Genomic DNA, 21,036 nt, shown 5'->3' with positions numbered 1-21,036 from the left:
GAAGTGATTTTTCCTCTCATCGAGGAGCGAGGAACCCAGGCTGCCTATTGTTTGTCACTAATGAACAACATGAACGAGTGTGAGAAAGAAAAGAAGTGCAAAGAACAGCGGCGGCTACAAACGAGACTAATTAACATGAAAACAAAAACAGTTTGCCCCGTCCATTTAACCTCAAAACTTAAAAATCAGCATTTTGTGTTAGGGAAAAGAATAGCTGCTCATTTAGTTGTTTCAAATCTGTAATGTTTTTTTTTTTTACTAAAAGCAAAGTGTTCCCAGCACACATATACTCACTCTCTCTCTCACACACACACACACACACACACACACACACACACACACACACATAGAGTTTGGTTTTGCCTACAGTAAATGCCTTACAGGCAAGAGGATAGCTCTGAAAAGGAAATGGTCTATTAGAGTGTCGCAACCCATTTATTTATTAGTATAAAAGCTCCAGGCAAGGGTGATGTAATCTCTAACAGCTTCTTTATAGTGCCTTTTACAGCTACCTGATTTGTTAACAGCACATCACTGCATGAAGAAATGTTTTGTCAGAGGTTTTCCTTAATCCAGGTGTCTTTTTATGAAATGAATTTGTTGTATTCTGTCAAAACGCCACTATCTCGTGTCTAAACAGTATGAAGAAAAATATGTAGCAAGTAGAGAGATGTTTTTATGTCTTCTTAATCAAGAAAAATCGTTTTGACTGGTAACTGTGGAGAGACCTGTCAGACAAACTTTACAGTTTGACATAAAACATTATTTTTCATAGGCCTGTTCCGGTTGTAAGACATACGCACATATTTAAGTATGCTACAAATTTAGTCTTCTCATGTAACAAAACAAACAATTGAAATCCACTCAGGTTTAGCACACCTAAAGTATGCCCTTGCTAGTACTTACTTTGCCACTTGGGCTGCTGGTGAAGGCATGCACAGTGGAGTTTTGACAGTGTTCACACTGGTGGCTGTTACTCTGGAGAAGAGCTCCCGATACATTTACTGAACATACCGAGTAATCATCAAATATCCAGAGTTAGACTATGCATACACAAATTTAGGACCCCTTGTAATAATATAAAGTATGGTGATTGATGTTTCTGTGATGTTTAAAACGGTGATGTAACTGTAGTTTATATGGTTTATATTTTACACAATGGTTTTTCAATCCATCATCTCCGATGTAGGCCTACTACTGCTACGACACTATCTTTATAGTCTATCGCTTAAATCAACTATTCATTCCACTTTCACTGTTCAAAGAATTCATGAAAAAAATGAAAAGTGGAAACGATTATCTGCAAGCTGTTAAAGGAACTGAATCCCACAGATCCTGCTGCTTGTTTTCAATATCCTCTTCACCCTCCTCCTACGTTTTACTAAACCCCATCTTGCTCCTGTCTGCTCCCTGCCCCCGTTTTCTTTCCACCCATGTCCTCCCTCATTGTGCGTGTGCGTGTGTGAGCGGGTCAGCCCTTCCTACTAGGCAAGTGAAGTAAACTCCCCCTTTTTGCCCCTCTCTCTACTCTCTCTCTCTCTCTCTCTCTCTCTCTCTCCCCTCTCTCTCTCTCAGCTGGGCTGCTACTGTCAGACCGGGTTGGAGGACAATCAACTGCAACTGCCGCCGCCGCCGTTGGTGTGTTTTGTGTGGTGTGGACTTTCTCACGTTGCAGTGGACACAGACACACACACACACACACACACACACACACACACACACACACACACACACACACACACACACACACGCACACACACACACACAGGAGCTTGCATGCCCTGTACTCCCCCTCCCACCTCTCTCTCTCTCTCTCTCTCTGGCACATACATACACACACTCAGAGAGAGGCAGTGTGTGAGTGGCGGAACCTGTCGTGTGGAGTGTATTGAAGAGAGGAGAAGAGGGGAGCAGAGCGGCAGACTCTACCATGCCAGTGCAGGGAGAAAGGCTGAAGCGCTGTCTCTCTCTCTGTCTCTGGAGCCGGTGTCCTCTGCTGTTGCTTGGACTGTTCTCTCTTCACACACAAGCACACGGTGAGTTACTGCAAAACTTTCTCTACTCCTCAACATTTTGGCTGTTTTTGCTTAGCTTTGCTCTGAAGTTGCTCTGATGCAACTCATCAAAAAAATCTGTTTCTTTTTACACTTTGAAAACTTCTGTTGTTGTAAGTTCTTCTTCTCCTTACTAAAGACAGTTGTGGTATTTTTGTTCTCTCTACTCTGTGTTACACACCTTTAATCTTCTATATTGTTTGGATACATGTGTGTTACTTTAAAAAAGTTGCAACTTAAATATGTTCTCTGTAGTCTGTAAACTACTCGTGATGACGATGCTCCAAAACGTAGGAACTGATGTAGACATGATCCTCAACATAAGATATGTAAGACATGTGGCTTTGCATCTGGAAATTATTCATGTTTAATGCTACCTGTCTGCATCACAGCAGTAGGATTTTATAAAGGCAGGCGGCTCAAAAAAGTCTCAGCTGAGATACAGTCTTTTTCATTTTATTTTCCAATCGTCAAATTATAGGTTTTTGGTAGAGCAAGTTCTTGTGTTTTGCCTTTTTGTTAAGAAGTCATTTCGAAACACTATTATAGCACAAATATATATATTTTTTAATTGTATATCATATCCATATAGTAAATCAACAAGCTTTACTGCTCTTCTAACTATACAAAAATAAATTGAGTTATCGCGAGTTGAGGTGTGGTAAGTTATTGATTATGTGATCACTTTCAGTTTCACACAATTTTAAAAGTTCTACAGTTGCTTTGACATTCAATTTCATATCTTCAATCACAGTGTGTTTGCTGTTTCCTTCAAACAGACAGAGAGAGATACAGTATATTCTCACAGACGGACATTGTTAGCGTCAGCCGCATCAGCCGCTTTGTCTTTGACCATGTTTGGTATCTGGAGTGTGATTGGCGAGGTGTTGGAGAGTGAACGTGTCAGATTTAATAGTCTGTTATGTTTAGTGCCATGATGTGTGTCATTAAGGTTTGACACTCTGCCTCTGTTGTTTTTGCAGCCTTATACTGTAGGTTAAACCATGGCACAGCCGTTTTGTAGATTATCTTTATTCCAAAAAGTCGACTTGATGGAATTTGTATATAGTGTGTTCTTATGAGTTATAGTGTCTGTGCATTTTTTCTTCTTTTCTCTCTTTATTGTTGGTCTATTTAAAGTCATTGGAAATTGTTTCAGCTGGGAGCCATGATGTTAAGCCAGCAAAGGCTCATACTTCATACTCAGTGTGCTATGTGCTGAGGTCGTCCTGCGAGCTCTGGCTGCATGTCCACCCCTCTTTCCCATCCATCTTTCCTGTCATTGTCCCAGGCTGAGTCGGCTTTTCTATTGAGTCCATGCTGTGTTTCTTTAGATTTGCTCGCAGATGACGTATTATCATTTAAAACCAAACCTTTTAAGGAATATTAGGCATTTTGAATGCCATGAACATGTAAGCATTTGCAATGCACACATTGAGTTCACATGGACACAAACATAAAATAAATTCAGACTTAGACTGCTCTGTCCAAGAAGCTGCAGAACAGCTGCTGAAGAAGACATATGTGAAATCTGACATAAAGTTGGACCTCTACCAATCAAGTTCATATTATATTAGAAAATGTAACATTTTGTATTGCTGCAACTGCTGCAAATTGGACTTATAATACATCTCATAAGTGCAGTTTTGGCTTTGGTATCAGGTGTTGGGATATGTAATGTTTCATTCCATTTAAATACCAATGTAACATTAATGTACCACCTGTAGACTAGTGAAACAAATTATCTGCTCCTGATATACACCAGATGAGTACTGACTGAAAACATTAATTTGTGTATCTGAGGACACATTTCTTTAGCCTTCATCCCCATTTTCCCAAATTACTGCTAGAGGTGCGCTTACTCGCTTTGCTCCATCTGTATGAGGTAATAAATCAAAAGCCAGAAAATTGTTAAACTGTAAGAATAATGCTATGTTTTGCACTAGCTAAGAGCATCCTCAAAAATCCCAGGTATAAATTAAAAAAAGAACAAATAGTGCATGCATTTCAGCTTGGGCCTCAGCAAAATGCCCAGAGTGTAAATTTGAAAAACAAACCGTTTGTCATTTATTTCTTACTCTAAATGCTATTTGGTCATCATGTATGCTCAGTCAGTTCCAAATAGTTGAAAATGCCCAAGGCCTTCTAGCAACAGCCTCATTCAGCCTCATTCATTGGTTGACATACAGGTGATTGATTGCCCTGCAATAGATTCAACTGTGACTCAACAGGCAAATATTTATTTTCTTAAAAACTGTATGAAGACAAAGATGTAGCAGGTAGAGAAAGCTGTTTTTAAGTGTGATTATCTGTACCTCACTTTCTCTTTTCCTCACTTTATTCTCCATCTTCCTTACCACTCTACTTTCCTGTTATAGCCACAGGTGAAATGGAGTCATTACAGGTTTTAGACGGGCAGTAGACAGCTACCGTGTTGTGTCTGCATGGTTACAGTTTTCCCTACAGCATGTCTAGGCCCTTGTCTCAAACAAAGTGAAGGACGATGTGTTCATTATTCTTCAAGGAGAAATGAGAGCGTAGGGAATGCACACTTTATAAATCACACACACACACACTCACACTCACACACACACACACACAAACACAGATCTTCTGTGGCCTTCCACCTACGCCAGGCTGCAGCCTTCAGTGTGAGTTCTGGGAAGTGAAGAGTGAGCGTGATAGCTTACATTTCATTGTCCTTGGTGGAAATAAGCACCGCTGTATCAGTTTTCACAGTCAAAGCTCTGCCAGTTGCTTGGCTTTTGTCACTGCCCGCTAATGAGACTCTTTTGCTTGCTGCAGAATTTCAGGTTTTATTTTAACAGAATAAAGCACCCACTCGGTTTTGAGTCAAAATAATACATTTACACATGTTGTTGTTTAACACTGTGTTCTTTGAGTACTGAGAATGTGCGGTACCGCTCTACAACTCTTATCTCATAGACTTTTTGTAGTCTATAGTTTTCCAAAAGTTGACAAAATCGGTGTGCTGCATTCTTTTCTCTCTCTCTCTATCTCTCTCTATCTCTCTCTCTCTCACTGTCTGTGTCACTGAACACATGCTTGATGATTTCAGGTTTTACTAAGTTGATGCTGTTTTCACACAAGGACATATTTCCTCAAAACTGTGTTCCCGCCCGGGGTGTAAAAAAGGCAAAATGTAGACTAATGTTGAATGCTGTGGTGTCTGTTGTTAGTTATTGAGAAAATCAATAGGCTGTGGAGGTAATACACAAGACAGACTGCATGCTCTATTTGCATTCATTGTCACCCACAATGAAATGGATGCATCTCATCACCTCAAAAGCATTCAGTTAAGTCTATTTAGAGACACAAATGGTGAGGATTCACATGGGGTACTTAGCTCTCACAAAGGCATTGACATATCTATCAGCTGACTCTGACAAAAAAAAGCAGTTTTCAGAAAAGAGAAACAGAAGGCGTGAGAGCTGACTCACTATACCAAACTGCTAGTAGCGCTTTCTGCTCCTCAGCCTCAAAGCTTCCTGACAGGATGTGTTGTGTTCCCTCGCTGGAAACTGATACCTCATTAGAACTAGTGATCTGCTGGCTATAAAGCTGAAACGCAGAGGTAAGGTGCTGCTGCCGGTTTGTTGAAAACAAATTGTTGGTGTCCTGAGGTAAACTCACACCTTAGATTTAGCCTTTTTTATTTTCTCTGTGTGACCTCTGAAATCTTTTCTTCAACACAGCAGGGGCCAGAGACCGTGGTCTGCCCCTGGGAGTTTGTGAACAGTGAGGGTTAACAAGGTGGGACCCAAAAGGCTAACGTGGTGGCAGGAGTTGAGGATATAGGGGTTCAGTGACAAAGCAATGACATAAATATGAGCCCCTGATATGCGATATTTGACACAGCTCTTATGTGTGTTTTTGAGAAAATAAAAGTGATTTTGAAATGACCTCTAAAAGGTGGAAGGTAAGGGGAAGTGAGGAGAGTTTGGGACGGAGGAGTATGACATCCTGTAATGGATACAGATCCAGTAACTTCTATCCCAGTCAGATTACCGGTCTGGCCCTGACTTCTTAAGACACAGCTGGAGCAGGGGAAGGTGTGTGTGTGTGTGTGTGTGTGTGTGTGTGTGTGTGTGTGTGTGTGTGTGTGTGTGTGTGTGTGTGTGTGTGTGTGTGTGTGTGTGTGTGTGTGTGTGTGTGTGTGTGTGTGTGTGTGTGTGTGTGTGTGTGTGTGTGTGTGTGTGTGTGTGTGTGTGTGTGTGTGTGTGTGTGTAATTTTTAAGACATGGGGAATTGATTTAGATGTAAAGTCAGCATGTAAGAAAATCATTTTTGCAAAAAAGAATGTTTGGGGGGCATTTTCATAAAAAACTAAACAAAATATTATTTCTTGTATTTATTTATGCGTCTATTTATAGGTGCAGAGGCCAGTTTGAACCCTCAGTCTGCCTTTCGCTAAAGCAGTAGCCTATATATGAATAGGAAAAGTAGGTTTCGGAAAAACACCTTTTGCACACCTTTACTTGATAAATTACAACAGAAATGTTGCTGTTGGGGATGGTTTAAGAGCATTAATCATACTTTTTTTTTTACTGGTGAAGTTGTGGTTATTATTGTGACGTACAGTCCTGATATTGTGTGAGCTGAGAGCTCTCGGCACAGTAGAGTACAACACAATACAGTGATGGACAGATAACAGGTGAAGCAGAGCAAAGCATAGCTGGCTGTCCCAGCCGCACTGCGCTGGGACTATAAGGGCTTAGGGTTTTCCATGCACTTGCACGCCCCCTCCATAATACCCACCTCTCCACCCACCCTTAGCCCCCTGGAACAATTTGTTTGGATGGGGAAGGGTGATTTGGGCAGAGAGTAACTGCACATTGCTTTTGTGTGTATGACTTGATGTTTAGAGGCAAGACAGGTAATATATATGAAAGAGGTGGAATTGTTGGGGTTTAAAGAAGAAAAAGAAGAGAGAGGAGGATCCATGTTGGGGGACTGAAAATTATCAATTTTCCTTTTCATATATATACACTTAAATGCACAAACGTAGATGTCAACATACAGCAAGAGAGATATTCACAGCCTTATTCAATCAATCTGTAAGTTATTCCCTTTTTCTTTAGGAAATACAGTTTTCCCCTAAACTCTATTCATGACTAAACACCAAGACTAAATGAACAACATATTGAAATCTGAGCTAAACAGCCTGTTGTGGAAGTTTCTTTGCAGCAAGGTGTTTAGAGAGTGAAACAAATAAGAGAGTTGAGAAAAATCAAGTTTGGTCTTTATATGTATTATGCTTGCAAGCAGGAAACACAATTTCACAGAGCACATAAAGTACAGTGTGGAAACGTCTTTCCACGAGTAAAAAATACAGTTGGTTTATATACACTTCAGAAAGCAAGGCGTACCCATTCTTAGTAAACATGACTCAGCACTCCTAGCAGACAGTCTAAATAACAGAAAATATCTGTTGGGCCGATTTCGGCTGACGTCTTCCCCTCAGCACACTATCTCCCCCAAGGTGAAGTTCCTGTTTTATCTCCAACTGCCTTATAAACAGAATGTTTTTCAGTGAACTTTATACATTTGTCTGGTCACATTCATTTCAGCATGACAGAATCAACTTCAAAAGAGACAAAAAACAAAAGGTCACATTTAACTTATCCTTTTAGAGTTAGTGGTTTAAACCTGAGATCTTCAATGTTTTCAGACCAAGATCGCTTTTACTAGCTTATTAAAATGTTTTGTTTTGTGTTAACCTTAAATAAATCACCTCATCATCCATGACCTTTCAAAGGTACTGTCATTGTATGTATTAGTTAATCACATCACAGGGAAGAAAAGCAAAGTAAGAGAGTGAATGAATCAGCTACTTTATATTTGGCAGTGAAAAATAAATAAATTCAGAAGCTGTAATTTATGGTCATTTATGGCTGTCAGGATGCCCACTTTTAACCAAATGGCTTTGCAATACAGACAATCATCATACGCTATGATAGGTACTAAATGGCTGTCCAGATGGGAGTGGATGTTGAGTGTGTGTGAGTGAATGGTCCTAGCCGACAGCATGTTTGTCCAGTGAGATAGTACAGAGGAGGCCTGGAACCGCTGATGGGTGATATGTGACTTAGTTAATGGGAAGCTAATCACACGGAGGAGACAGTGGGACGCATGCAACTGTAAACACATGCACACTTTTGCAAACACACAAAGCAGGCACTCACATACACACACACACACACACACACACACACACACACACACACACACTGATACATGTAGAGATGTGTTCTCGTCAAGGATGTTAAGCGAATACACACTAATTCTGCATTCCGCATTCCACACATTATCCACACATTAATAGGAAATGCATTAATATCCTCCCACAGCGCACACACACACACACACACACACACACACACACACAGGCTAAATGGATGGAAAGTGACTGTTTAAGCCTGTGGAGATGACTGAGACGCCACAGACCAGAACTCTGGGAAATAAACACATGGCAGCTATAATGTTAACACCATCAGACCTCTCTCTACTGTGTGTGTGTGTGTGTGTGTGTGTGTGTGTGTGTGTGTGTGTGTGTGTGTGTGTGTGTGTGTGTGTGTGTGTGTGTGTGTGTGTGTGTGTGACATGCATGTTGTGTGTCGGAACTGAATATTTATATAATTTCCATGATATGCATCCAGTCTGGAAGTTTAAACAGTGGATAGCAACAATAACACACATTTGTGTTTGGCGGTGTGGCTCTGCTCCGATGATACTCCGGCACAAATCTTGACACAGACTTGACTCAATAGGACTCATGACCCCTTGACAGAATCTGGGATTCACAAATTGTAAATAAAAATAAACACATATTGATTGATCACACGCTGTGGATGGAAGGATTTGAATCATTAGGAAGTAGGCAGTGGTGTTAAAGACAGATGTAGCAGAAGGGTACTCGGAAAGAATGACAACTAACAAAATATCCCTGTTATATTGAGATTGTAGTTGGATATAACCCAAATCTGAAGGGAACGTGTTAAAATGACTTTAATAGTAACAGTTTTACAGTTTTCTTTGTCCTCGAAAATATCTTCTGAGAATCAGTGGTGCTAAGCATCTCCAGCCAAAAGTCAGCAATCGACTGTATGTATTTCAGTGTTTTAATTGCTTATTTGCCACCACAGTCCAGCAGCTGGTTGCACCAACAGGGCTTTACTAAGCCTGGTCCTAACTGCTAAGGAAGTCTTAGTTAAGACCAGTCTTTAGAGTTGACCTAACGTCTGTTGCACCAACCAAACTTAAGCCTAGGCTTAACTACGCCTGGTCTGGAGTGAACAGGGTGCTGATTGTTAAGTAATAAAGTGGCATGGTAATAGGTCTATTTTCATCCATTGGTCACAGGTTATCTAAAAGTTCTAAGTCAAAGGCAAATGCTTTAATATTACAACTAAAATTCAACTATAAACAGCTTCAAGGTGCTTTATAATTTAAAGGTCCCATGACATGGTGCTCTTTGGATGCTTTTATATAGGCCTTAGTGTCTGTAAAGTCTCTTTCTCGAAATTCAGCCTTGGTGCAGAATTACAGCCACTAGAGCCAGTCCCACAATGACCTTTCCTTAGTATGTGCCATTTCTATGTCTGTAGCTATTGAGGAGGAGAGAGGGGGGGACAAGGTGGGGGGTGGGGGTGTGGCCTTGACCAACTGCCACTTTGCTCGTTTGAAAGCCATGATGTCTCTCTCTCATGGGTGGGCCAAATTCTCTGGGCGGGCAAATCAGAGAAAGGGGAGGTAACCTTGCTCCTTATGATCTCATAAGGAGCAGATTCCAGATTGGCCCATCTGAGCTTTCATTTTCTCAAAGGTAGAGCAGGATACCCAGGGCTCGGTTTATACCTATCGCCATTTCTAGCCACTGCGGGACCATAGGCAGGCTCGGGGAAGCATATTAATGTTAAAAAACCTTAAAAAGTAAAATGTTCATGCCATGGGACCTTTAAGTCAAAAACGACTAACACAAAGTGCTTACATTTTCACTATATCTTCCTATTTCTTAGCCTGTATGCTATCATACACCATTTTAGAAATAACCTTGAGTGCCAAAACAGCTTGACCTTGGTTTATGTATGTTGGGTCACTCTGTAAGTGTAATCAGAGCATTCATTGTAATCAAGCAATTTGTGGGCATACAAATTGAACAAAGTGCACAGAATATTTGGAACCTGCAGTTTGCCCATTGAGCCATTAACGTGTTTACAAATGCCAGGATCACATTTGACCTTTGAATAAGCATTTCATTTCAGTTAATGTTGCCTCCAGGACCAAATTTACATTAAGATTTGTAACTTGTTGTTAGGATGACATAAACATATTCGTCCTCCTTTTCTACAGTGCCCCTTCTGCACATCCCCCTCTATTAATGGATCACTTCCTTGCCCTTATGGTCCTGTGTTGTGTACTTAATGTTTGTGTCACTTGGAGTATTTATTTAAGTAAAACATGCAGTTGAAGTTTGTTTCAAGTGGGGCAATTTCTCAACCAGCCAGGAAGAGAAAAAAGTGTATTTGTGTCCCTGCATATTGTGTTGACCATGAGTTGGCAACCATATATCATCAGTGTTTATTTGAGAAATGACATTAGAGTCCTTAATTTAAAAAGGAAGTGCAGCTTAAGTGTGGTTACTTATATTGTACCTATCTGTAAATGTGTGAGAACATAAAAAAGAAGCTGAATCCGTTAGATCAGGTCGTTTAAAAAAGATTGCTTCTTTTCTTTTCGGTGTTGTAGTTTGTAGACAGTCCCTAAGCACTCGTCTTACTGCCGTCTCACCACAGGCTGCTCGTAGAGACCAAAGCCATCAGCCAAGTGTTATTCAAATAAACTCCTGGTGTGCTTACAAACTTTCCAATGCCAAAGTACAAAACCTATTTGTACTACTGTAGAAGTTTTGTACCATTCCAGGCATTATTAGTGGTGTAATTTACGAGATACACCTTTGGATCCATTAGCGCCTGCTAAGCCATTTGGCTGAAAGCGCTAACTCGCCCGAAACATATTAGTTTTGCTGGTATACAGCTGGACTGGAGTATGTGATGTTAGCTGTTCACTGAATATGACGTGTAAAGCCCCACCCATTTCTAGAATTTAAGGTAATTGTTATGCATTGCTCCAGTGTTGTGACCCAGGTCATTTCTGAATTGTCATGACCAGGGATATACCCATGTTGACTGGCTTGGTTTGAATTTTCAAAAGAATGGTCGAACACTGATCAGACAACCCTGGCCCGACTCTGGTCAGTGGTGTGACAGAGATAATAGACACATATGCTCACAAAAAAAGGTGACATCATGACTAAACGGGATTTCATCTCCCAAAAATGCAAGGTACCTCTACTATCCTGTCATTTTTCTGTTCCCAAAACCACATTTAGCTTATGAGAGTGTGTATGTGTGCTTTTAAGTGCTCTGTTATATCCACAGTGTGGACTTTTGTGGTTTTGTTTGTAAGACATTTAATTCTAGTCTGCATTAGAAACCACACGTTGAAGGCTGTGGATCTATGTCTGATTTGTGTATAGGATAAAACTGTTAGGAAATTGTTGTGGAACATGTTTGTGCCCATTTACAAGGAGAAAAAAAGACAGGCTTTCTGACTGTGGGAGAATGACTCTCAAAGAAACCACTAATGGAACTAATTGGTAAAAGTTCATTCACAGTTCATTTGATATCAATAAGTGCTGCAGTCCCTGCGGTTTATGGAGATGTTGAGCGTTTCTGTGTGTAGAAATTAAAGAGCTTTTCATGACACCAGTTTTTTGGTTATTTTTCTGCCATACTAGAGCAAATGTAATGAACCCAGAAGGGCAAGAAGAAAGGAAAATCCCACTGGTTATTAAAACCTGCTTGGCATTGGCTTTGATGACAGAGTAAACAATAAATGCTTTTTATCACATCAGCCTGTTTCTGAGGGACATTTTTCTTCATCTTTTCTATTTAATGTATATGTCTGTAATTATTTTTTATAGATTATACAGTAAGTAAACTTAGTTAAAGTGGATTGTGCGTGTTGTCCATAAATAGATGATTTTGCATTGCAATATAGAGTGAGTTTTTAAAGACTGATACACTGATATTGTGTCAGGCACAGTACGTACTGCATCTGTATGCTGTTGCTTACGGTAAAGCATTCCTTTGTGACATACACATCTGTCTGATGGTAGAAAAGAGCTGCCGCTTTAAGGGATCTGTAGGAGGTAACCAGTGCTTCTTGTAGCACCATTTGTCTTCCATAGGAATTGTTTGAAAAGAGATCTAGGAGGACATTTTCCATGTTCTTTGCATATTTTTTTAGATGCATCAACTCTGTTTAACTTTGTCATTTCAGTCTAGTGTCTTTACAGAAATGGGCGTGGTTAGGTGATTGACAGGGTTAGACTGAAATGTCACATGAAGGGGCGCGTTTGCTTGATGCAGATTTAGCCCAGGCCAAACAGCAGGTGTGGACATGGATTGAGGAATGGATTCAGGAAGCAGTGGCGGAGAGCCTCAAGCGGACGGCTGCACACCACCCGCTGCCACACAGAGAAAACTATTAAAGACAAAGACCCTGAAAGGCTATTCTTGTTTTCCCACAACACAACTTTTGTAAATACAAAATAGGGTAGCCTTTAGTAGGCTGTGTGTCTTTGTTATACGAGCCCAGGTTAGCTTAGCCTTGTAATAAACTTTGTAATGTACAGATTTTGATTTCAATTTAAATAAGGTTTATTCGGGGTGGATGATATGGCTCAGTCTTCTATCACAGCCTATGTTATTTTATATTTTATAGTTATAGAAATCTTGATAGAATTTATATTCAGGAAAAATAATATAAAATAATATAATTTATAAATGAACAGATGGAGATTTCTGTATCTTATAAATCCATTGTTGCCACAGTGTAGTCCTGTTAATTGAGTTATAACAATAGTCATAGTAAGATATCCATTCTCCATGCATTACTTTGCCCAATTGTAGTGTCTGTGGCTTTCATTTTTCAGATTAAAGTGGTAGCATGTAGTCAAATCAGAACAAAATTTTTCAGATTAAAGTGGTAGCATGTAGTCAAATCAGAACAAAGCCATATTTGAACCAGTGGTATCAGAATTACACAGCCGTAACCCTCTGATCCAGCCGAATGCTCCGTGTCTTTGAATTGATACAAGCCGTTTTGTGATGAGTAGGATCCCACAGATGGCCATGAGAAGGAGCTTGTGATAAAGAGAGCAGCTGGTATCCTTTCTCTCCTTTTCTTTGCTTTGCTCTCTCATACCTCCTTAAAGAACCGTTTCATCATTTCCTTGTATTCCAAAGGGAAAGCTGAGGGCCTTCTGGAATGAACTCAGTGTTCCGGAATCCTTGTGTACCTGTCACTCATCCCCATGAAAGGGCACATACAAACACAAACACACACACACACACACACACACACACACACACACACACACACACACACACACACACACACACACACACACACACACACACACACACACACACACACACACACACACACCACGACAGCTGTATCACAAGAGACTGGCACTGGCTCATTACTGCATCATTCATCAGTGTGACATAATGAAGGAATGTTTGAAGAGCTGTTGATGATGTTGTGTTGGAGGATAGAACAGCTGAATGCAGCTCCAACAGCTTCCCTCGTCCCTCCTCTCACTAGCTTAATTGTGCTGTTTTTCCTAAAGAAAACATTTAAAAAGCTATATTCTGTCTGAGCCACATGACATCACTTCTGGCGTCTTGGTGGTGGGTCTCAATCCTGGTCACAGAGCTTGTTGGATAGGTACAAGACTTTGTTCAGACATGTAAATAATCTCATTTGTGTTTTTCAAATTGATTGATTTTTTTGATTTCATCATTTCATTAAATTCAATTCAGCCTGGTCTCATGGCAGTTTGCGATATGGTCACGTTATTGAATCTATTGAGTCGTGGACAGGACACGATAATGTCGTTTTTTTCGTGTGGTGATTACGAATTTTAAAGCAATGTATTTCAATGGGAAGCATATTTCATGATCACAGAACGATGCCGGTAGCGAGTAGCCTAGTATTGATAAGGTGAAAGTCCGCGCAGGGAGGTTGGTCAGGGTGGCGGATGGGTCAAACAACACAGGACTTGCACCCCGGAGACCGGGGGATTGCGTGTTGCAGTTCCTTTCCTCGTTATTCTCTCCTAACCACAACCGTCCTCTTGTTGTGGCGTTTCGTTTCCCCGTTGTTGTGTGCCCCTGCGCCCGGGGATCACGTCCCACATGTGGCGGTCCACAGTTGTGGCCGGCGTTTGGCGCCTCATTTTCCCATTGTTGCATTCCCCAGAGTAGGTTAAAAAATCGTGACCTGTACACGTTCAAAATTCGTGACGTGTACATGAAATAAACGTCAAAATCGTGACCTGTAAACGTCTCAATAAATCAAAATAACGTGACTATTTCACGACCTGGCGTGAGACCGGGTTGCAAATGCCAGTATGACAGCAGTCAAATTGCTCCCTACAATAAGAGTAGTTTTTCCAAGTTCATATATGCCTACATGTGCTGGAAGGAGCACCTGTTATTCAGAATGTATCTGTGAGTTTTAGGAAAGTGGATGAATAAAGAGGTGTTGGGAGAAGAAAGACAAAAGGTAGTTTCTAAACGCCAGAATGGGCTTCTTTTGAAAGAAAACGGTGGGGAGGAGTAATGATGCATAACTTCTTCCTGCCCTCAATAAATGCTTAAATAACAGTGTCAATGAGCGCAAACTCGTAATCTCACTTTGGTAAGTCTAAGTGATTCTGTCTGATCCTTTCTCCTCTAATATTAGTAGAGTATAATAAATAAAGTCGTAAAAAAAAGAGCTTTGTCACAGGACTCCTAAGCAAAACGTATTTGAATTTCAAAGTAAGTTTAGCCAAAACAGCCAGCGAGACAACCTCAGCTTCCCAGCATCCAGATCACAAAATGGGGTTCATTAAGACATTCCTGCACATGTGGGATGGCTCGACTCATCTCAGGAGATAAGACCAGGCACTAGAAGTACATAGAAGTACAGAGAGAGGTGGGGGGGGGGGGGGGGGATCAAAAACCTTTCACCTTCCATGTTTCTTTCGCTGTACCGACGGCACTGTCAAACACCAGCAAGATGAACTACTACTTAGAGGGAAGAAGGGGGCAGGAAGGGAGCAGTGTTGAATGAGTGTGTCTTAAGTGGAAGGGGGAGGCGGGTAGTGTATACATGGGCTCGGTGAAAGGGCTTTTCTGTTAGGCCTTGTTTGACATGGCCAGGATAATGAATGTGTTCTCTCTCTTTCTCTTTGTCTGTCTATCTTCCTCGAAAATCATCTATCTTCATCTTGCCATCTCATGTACAATATCCCTCTCCCTCACTTCTATCCCCTCCGTCTATCTAAATATATGTCTTCTTTTTTTTGTGGTTGTTTTTGGTTTTTACAAAGCAGCATCTGTTGAAAAGAGGCCTTTTTAGCTTTTGGGGGTTTGTGGGGCCACGGTTGTTAATTGTGTGTTTACAGTGGCCCCTATATCCTGCCATCAAGCCTGAAAAAAGCCTATAGGGGAGACCTGAAAGCTCACACTGACATCTGAAAGGCCATTTTAGTGAAAGAGCTTGAAACAATTATAGTGTCAGTGAAGTGCCTGGATGTTCGGGCCAGTTTCAGAGCACACATCATTTGACTTGCAGCATGTTTTGACGTTGGTGGTACTTAGTGAGGTTTGGACTAGAGCGCCATTGGTCAGTGCAAGTTTTTACAGATGTTGCCCCTAACAGCCAGGACCAGACCACAGGGGAAATATTTTCTTATACCCAATGTTTACTCTCATATTCCTTTAACTACATTGCCAATGCCCCCTCAAACTATCCAGGAATACATTATATTATGAACAGCTGCATTGTCTCTCTATAACTCTCATAGAGCGAAGTGTATATACAGAGTATATATATACATACACCTTTCTCATCAGCCAGAATGAGCCATTTTACACCCCTAAGAAAAAGAAACTTTGCCTCCATGGAGTCAATCGTTTTTTTTCTTGAAGATAAGATTGGAGGAGCATGCAGGGTCAGAGCCTTCTTGCTTTCTATAACAGTAGAATAATTGACCTTGGTACCTCTCCCTTCCAAAGACAGATAGGACAAGCTTGTAGGAAAACTGCCCATTACATCAGGACCAGATGTCTCTGTGTCCAAAGTAGTATTCAGAGGTAGATGACAAAGAAAACAAAAGGAGAGAATCAAGAACAAAAACCTATTAAGTAGTATGATACTGGATTAAGAGTATGATATAGAGATGGAGATACAAAGAGGATGATGACTCTGTCACATGCCTGACATTTCCAAAGGAGATAGCTAATAATAAAGTATTTAATCATACTAGAAATAAGGATTGTAGAGCATTAAGTTATTAATAATGTGATAGCATTTAAAAAAAATCATAGGCTCACAGGCAATGTAATAAAGACTATCTCACAGCAAAGAACACTCCTAAGATATAGATTTTCTGTAATCTTTGCTGGTTTTAGATCTAATAAGTATTGGGCTGGTCACCTCACCTATTGGGTTTTTTGCAAGGAGCATTAATGAATTGAACATTCTGCTCGGCTGTGGCTTTTCTTTTTGTCTCTCTCCTTTTTTATCTCTCTCCCACTGTCTTTCTCGCACTCACGCATGCACACACACACACACACACACGCACTTATGCACACACACACACACACACACACACACACACACACACACACACACACACACACACACACACACACACACACACACACACACACACACAGAGCATTAGCCAGGGAGCCCAGGTGCAGGGTGGATGTGAAAGGCTTTGTATTTTGTCAACAGCACAGCAGCACCTCACATGACTCTCCAGTGGACTCACATAGGGAGGACAGGGCAAAGAAAGTGGAAGATGAGAAGAGAAAGAGGTGGGGTATAAGAAGATAGGGAGGCTGTGTGGGAGATTTGAGAATAAAGTGGAGGAAAAAAAAGACATTGTGAGACTGTTTACTGTAACTGGTGGAAGAAAAGTGGTGTACGCAGGTGAGACGCAGAGAAGGAAAGATCATTAAAGAAAGTGATATAGGACAAAGAATAAAAGGGGAGAGAGAGGTTGGCACCGAGTGAGACACAAAGTGAGTGAGTATTCAGTAGCAGGATGGACTAAGTGATGGGACGGAGAGGGACAGAGTGAGAGAAAGGGTGGAAAAGGCCAGTGGCCTCTGCTCTGTCCCCTCTGTGTGCTGCTAAACTGCCCACCAGTTCCCTGCAGCTCTGTCACTTCTTGTTTGTTAATCCCCCTTTCTTCTCCCCCTCCTACTCTTCCTCGCTCCCTTTCTCTCAAATCGGTCAATTGTTAATGTGACCCCTTTAAACCCCACCGTCCCTCTCTTGCAGTATTGTCAACACAATCAGTGTGTACAAGAGAGACATTTAGAAAGGGCAGTGCTTGACGATAAACAACTATGCTCGTTTGAAAGAATCTGCTGATGTTATTTTTGTATTGATAGTTTCTCTTGTGCAAATAAAAAATCTCGTAAACCGCATATTATGAAGCTACAGTTGTGAATTGTTTTGTTTTATGTTTCTATTAAGATGAGGAAGGACTGCTTTACATGACACATACCATATCATTTTTAATACTGCATGCACATCCTCACTGATGAAAGAATGCTACAAAACAAAACAAAACAAAGCTAGCTGTTAGCTAGAAAACAAATTGCAAGGTGCATGCTCACATTTATCACAGTCAACATGAATGAGCACAATCACCTCATGCATTAAAGAGCATTTGCTCCTTGATCGTAAGACAAAGGAGAAAAATCACAGCATTAGATCAGAATATAATTGGCAAGCTACAGTATTCTATCTTTCTAATAGCCTTAGTTGTGACTTTCCTTTCTTTGAGCCTTGCTGACTGAAGTCAACGTAACTTAAAGTTGTGGTACTTTTTGTGAATACAGATTCATGAATGTTAAAAAAATACCAGTGCAGCACATTGACAACAAAGCACAACAGTGAAATAAATCAAGAGAGAAAGAGACATTTGTGAAGCACATGTGTACGTGCGTACTTTTTGTGGCTTATGTCTATAGTAATGTGTGTATGTATTTGCGTCTGTGTCTTTCAGTCCATTAGGGAGCTTTAAATGTTCATCCCTAGAGGAAGTTCTTTGATGTTTTGTGAAAGACAGCTGAGCTCAGATGAAAGAGAAGATACCACCCATTATCTGACGTTTGAGTGACTGCGCATAACCACCCTGAAAAAATACAGCACATTTTCCAGTTTCCATCTAATCCAATTTGTCTTTCAAAGGTGAGGCTCTCTGTAGATTGTCTTACTATCCAATGAGTACACTATTAGCCCTCATCGCTATATGTTGAGTTAGTTTCATTAGCCACAACCCCCTAGAGATACCACCTAAATAAGTCTTATGCTAGCTAGTTAGTTTTTAGCATACATTTCATGATGGAATATTCTTTTGAAGACAGTAGTGATGAACAACACAGCTTCACGAGGCAGCACTTGGTCTTTGATTAAATATATTGAAAATGGGGATATCAGACCAGCATATGACCTTGCCTTAATTTACAAAATTATAGATCTTGAAGTAGTTGGACTTCAGTGCGTATACTTTGAGGAGGAGTTGCTCGCGATTAACACTAACTCAAAAAGATGCTGAAACTGGAACTTGTGTATTTCAGGCAATACATAGTAAATGGACTGCATTTATTTAGCGCCTATATACCTTACCAGACAAAGTGCTTACAATTTGCCTCTCCTTCACCCTTTCACGCACACATTCATACACCGATGGTGGCGGAGCTGCCGTGCAAGGCACTGGCCTGCCTGTAGGGAGTAACTTGGGTTTTAATGTCTTTCTCAAGAACACTTTGACATGCGGACAGGAGGAGCTGGGGCTCTTACCGTCAACCTTGTGGTTAAGGAACGACCCGTTCCACCTCCTGAGCCACACCCGCAGCTATTAAAAATCCTTAATATAAATTCCATGCCTCTGAGCTATGTTTCATAATGAAGTATTATACATTAGACGAGTGTGCAGATATTAAAGCTGTTGCACCGAAAGCTGTTGCCGTGATTGACTACATGAGCTAAGAATGGAGACTTATTTGAATGTGGCCATCCTACCAGATTAGTACTGGGTCCCATTAGTAAAAAAGGGTTTTTGGCTTGCCCACTTGTTGTGTGTCTTTTATCATTCACACATTTTTCATGAAGACTATATGCTAAAAAAGCAGAATACAATCCCCTGACACATATAAGTGGCCAGTTGATGGAGTTTTCCAGTGCACAGCCACGTCATTTTGACTATGCATCAAACATCCATTTCTGCAAGAGTGAAACATGAAAGGTCTTTTTTTCTTGGCTTGAAAAATGTACCGTAGTTTCCAACCTATAGGAAACTAGATGCAGTTTTTGTGCTTTCAATTTCTAAGGTCTCAGACTCAGTCACTTTCACTTTCTACGTTTTGCAGAGAGAAATCAAAGTTCATGATTGGCTCTTACATTCTGACTGTGCCCTTTAACACAAGCTGTGTTTATTGATTCCCATTGTTTGTGAAAAGCATCTGCTTAAAAAAGAAAACCTGAACTCAAGAACAAGAGGTTGAAAGAGGAGTAGGAAAGCTAATTCAGTATCTGCTAGTAGTTTATTTCAGAGAGGAAGGACTCATGCTTATTTTGGACCATCTCCGCTTGCAGCTGTTAAGCATCTGGTCTCAGTGTTCATGCTGGAATGAATGAAAATCTTAAAAGCCATGAAGGAAAGACACTTCCATGATCCTTTTTTCCCTCAAGTGACAAACAGGTGCTCTTTTGAAATAGGATAAGTAGGAAATAGAACAACTTCGTTCTAGTTCTTAGGAGCTTTATCAGTTGTAAGAGTAAAAGAAATCTGCTGTGACACAGGATCAGGTGTTCGAGCTCGTAGTTTCTCAAAGTTTCTCTTGTCCATTGTATTTTTTTGTATTTACATTTTTTTGTGGACTCACTATAGTAAGATAGATTACGTTTTGAGTTTAGTCAGCCAGCTCATGTGGAATGGATTTATCATGTGAAAACAGAGTATGCACAGAGGTGACCTCTTCACTCCCTGCAAGCGTACACCAGCACAGCAGAGACTGGGGGAGTAAAGATATTAAACTTCTCCCCCAGGGGAACTTCCGTCCCTTCAGTAGGATGCTGAGGCGGAGGCTGTGCTCATGAAATAAACTATGAACAGCAGCAGTAGAATCACAGTAGTAAAATTGCATGAACTGCAGCATTATTTTACAATAAAAATGCTAAAAACCGACACAATACACACTTTAAAGTAGTACACACTTGCTCATTAAAAATACTACACGAACATCAATAGAAAGTGTTTGCAGTGTTACAGCAGGCATTGCAGATATGCAGTGCATCAGAGCAAAGTGAGGCAACAGAGCGGGGTCAGAGCTCCTTATTGAAAAGGGTGTGTTAGATATGTATAATATCTATTATAATAAGTATTATCTAGTAGAGTTTATCAAAGCAAAGAACTTGCTCACAGGTTTTTCTTTTTTGAATATGTTGGAGCATGTTTCCCGGAGATTGGGGACAATAGAGCGGGAGATTGGTCGGAGAATCGGCTCAGCGGGTGCGGTATTACATTCAATTTATCGCACCGTTGTGACGAAAAGAGAGCTGAGCCAGAAGGCAAAGCTCTCAATCTACCGGTCAGTTTTCGTTCCTACCCTCACCTATGGCCATGAAGGTTGGGTCATAACCGAAAGAACGAGATCCAGGGTACAAGCGGCCGAAATGGGTTTCCTCAGGAGGGTGGCTGGCGTCTCCCTTAGAGATAGGATGAGAAGCTCAGTCATCCGTGAGGAGCTCGGAGTAGAGCTGCTGCTCCTTCACGTCGAAAGGAGCCAGTTGAGGTGGTTCGGGCAGATGCCCCCTG

General features: G+C 40.9%; 1 protein-coding gene across 1 annotated transcript in view; it reads left to right on the top strand.

Annotated features, from left to right (window-relative positions):
* The window catches only part of bmpr1ba (bone morphogenetic protein receptor, type IBa), an 80,569-nt gene that overhangs the window by 50,438 nt on the left and 9,095 nt on the right, over positions 1 to 21,036 (top strand). The window contains exon 2 of the mRNA XM_028577610.1: positions 1,576 to 2,036. Coding sequence (XP_028433411.1) covers positions 1,931 to 2,036 — 106 coding nt within the window. The 5' untranslated portion in view covers positions 1,576 to 1,930. The remainder of the gene's footprint in view (positions 1 to 1,575; positions 2,037 to 21,036) is intronic.

This window comes from Perca flavescens, chromosome 5, assembly GCF_004354835.1.
Source record: "Perca flavescens isolate YP-PL-M2 chromosome 5, PFLA_1.0, whole genome shotgun sequence".
NCBI lineage: Eukaryota > Metazoa > Chordata > Actinopteri > Perciformes > Percidae > Perca > Perca flavescens.
Note: the sequence above shows the minus strand (reverse complement) of the source record. Positions and strands in the feature narration are given on the sequence as shown.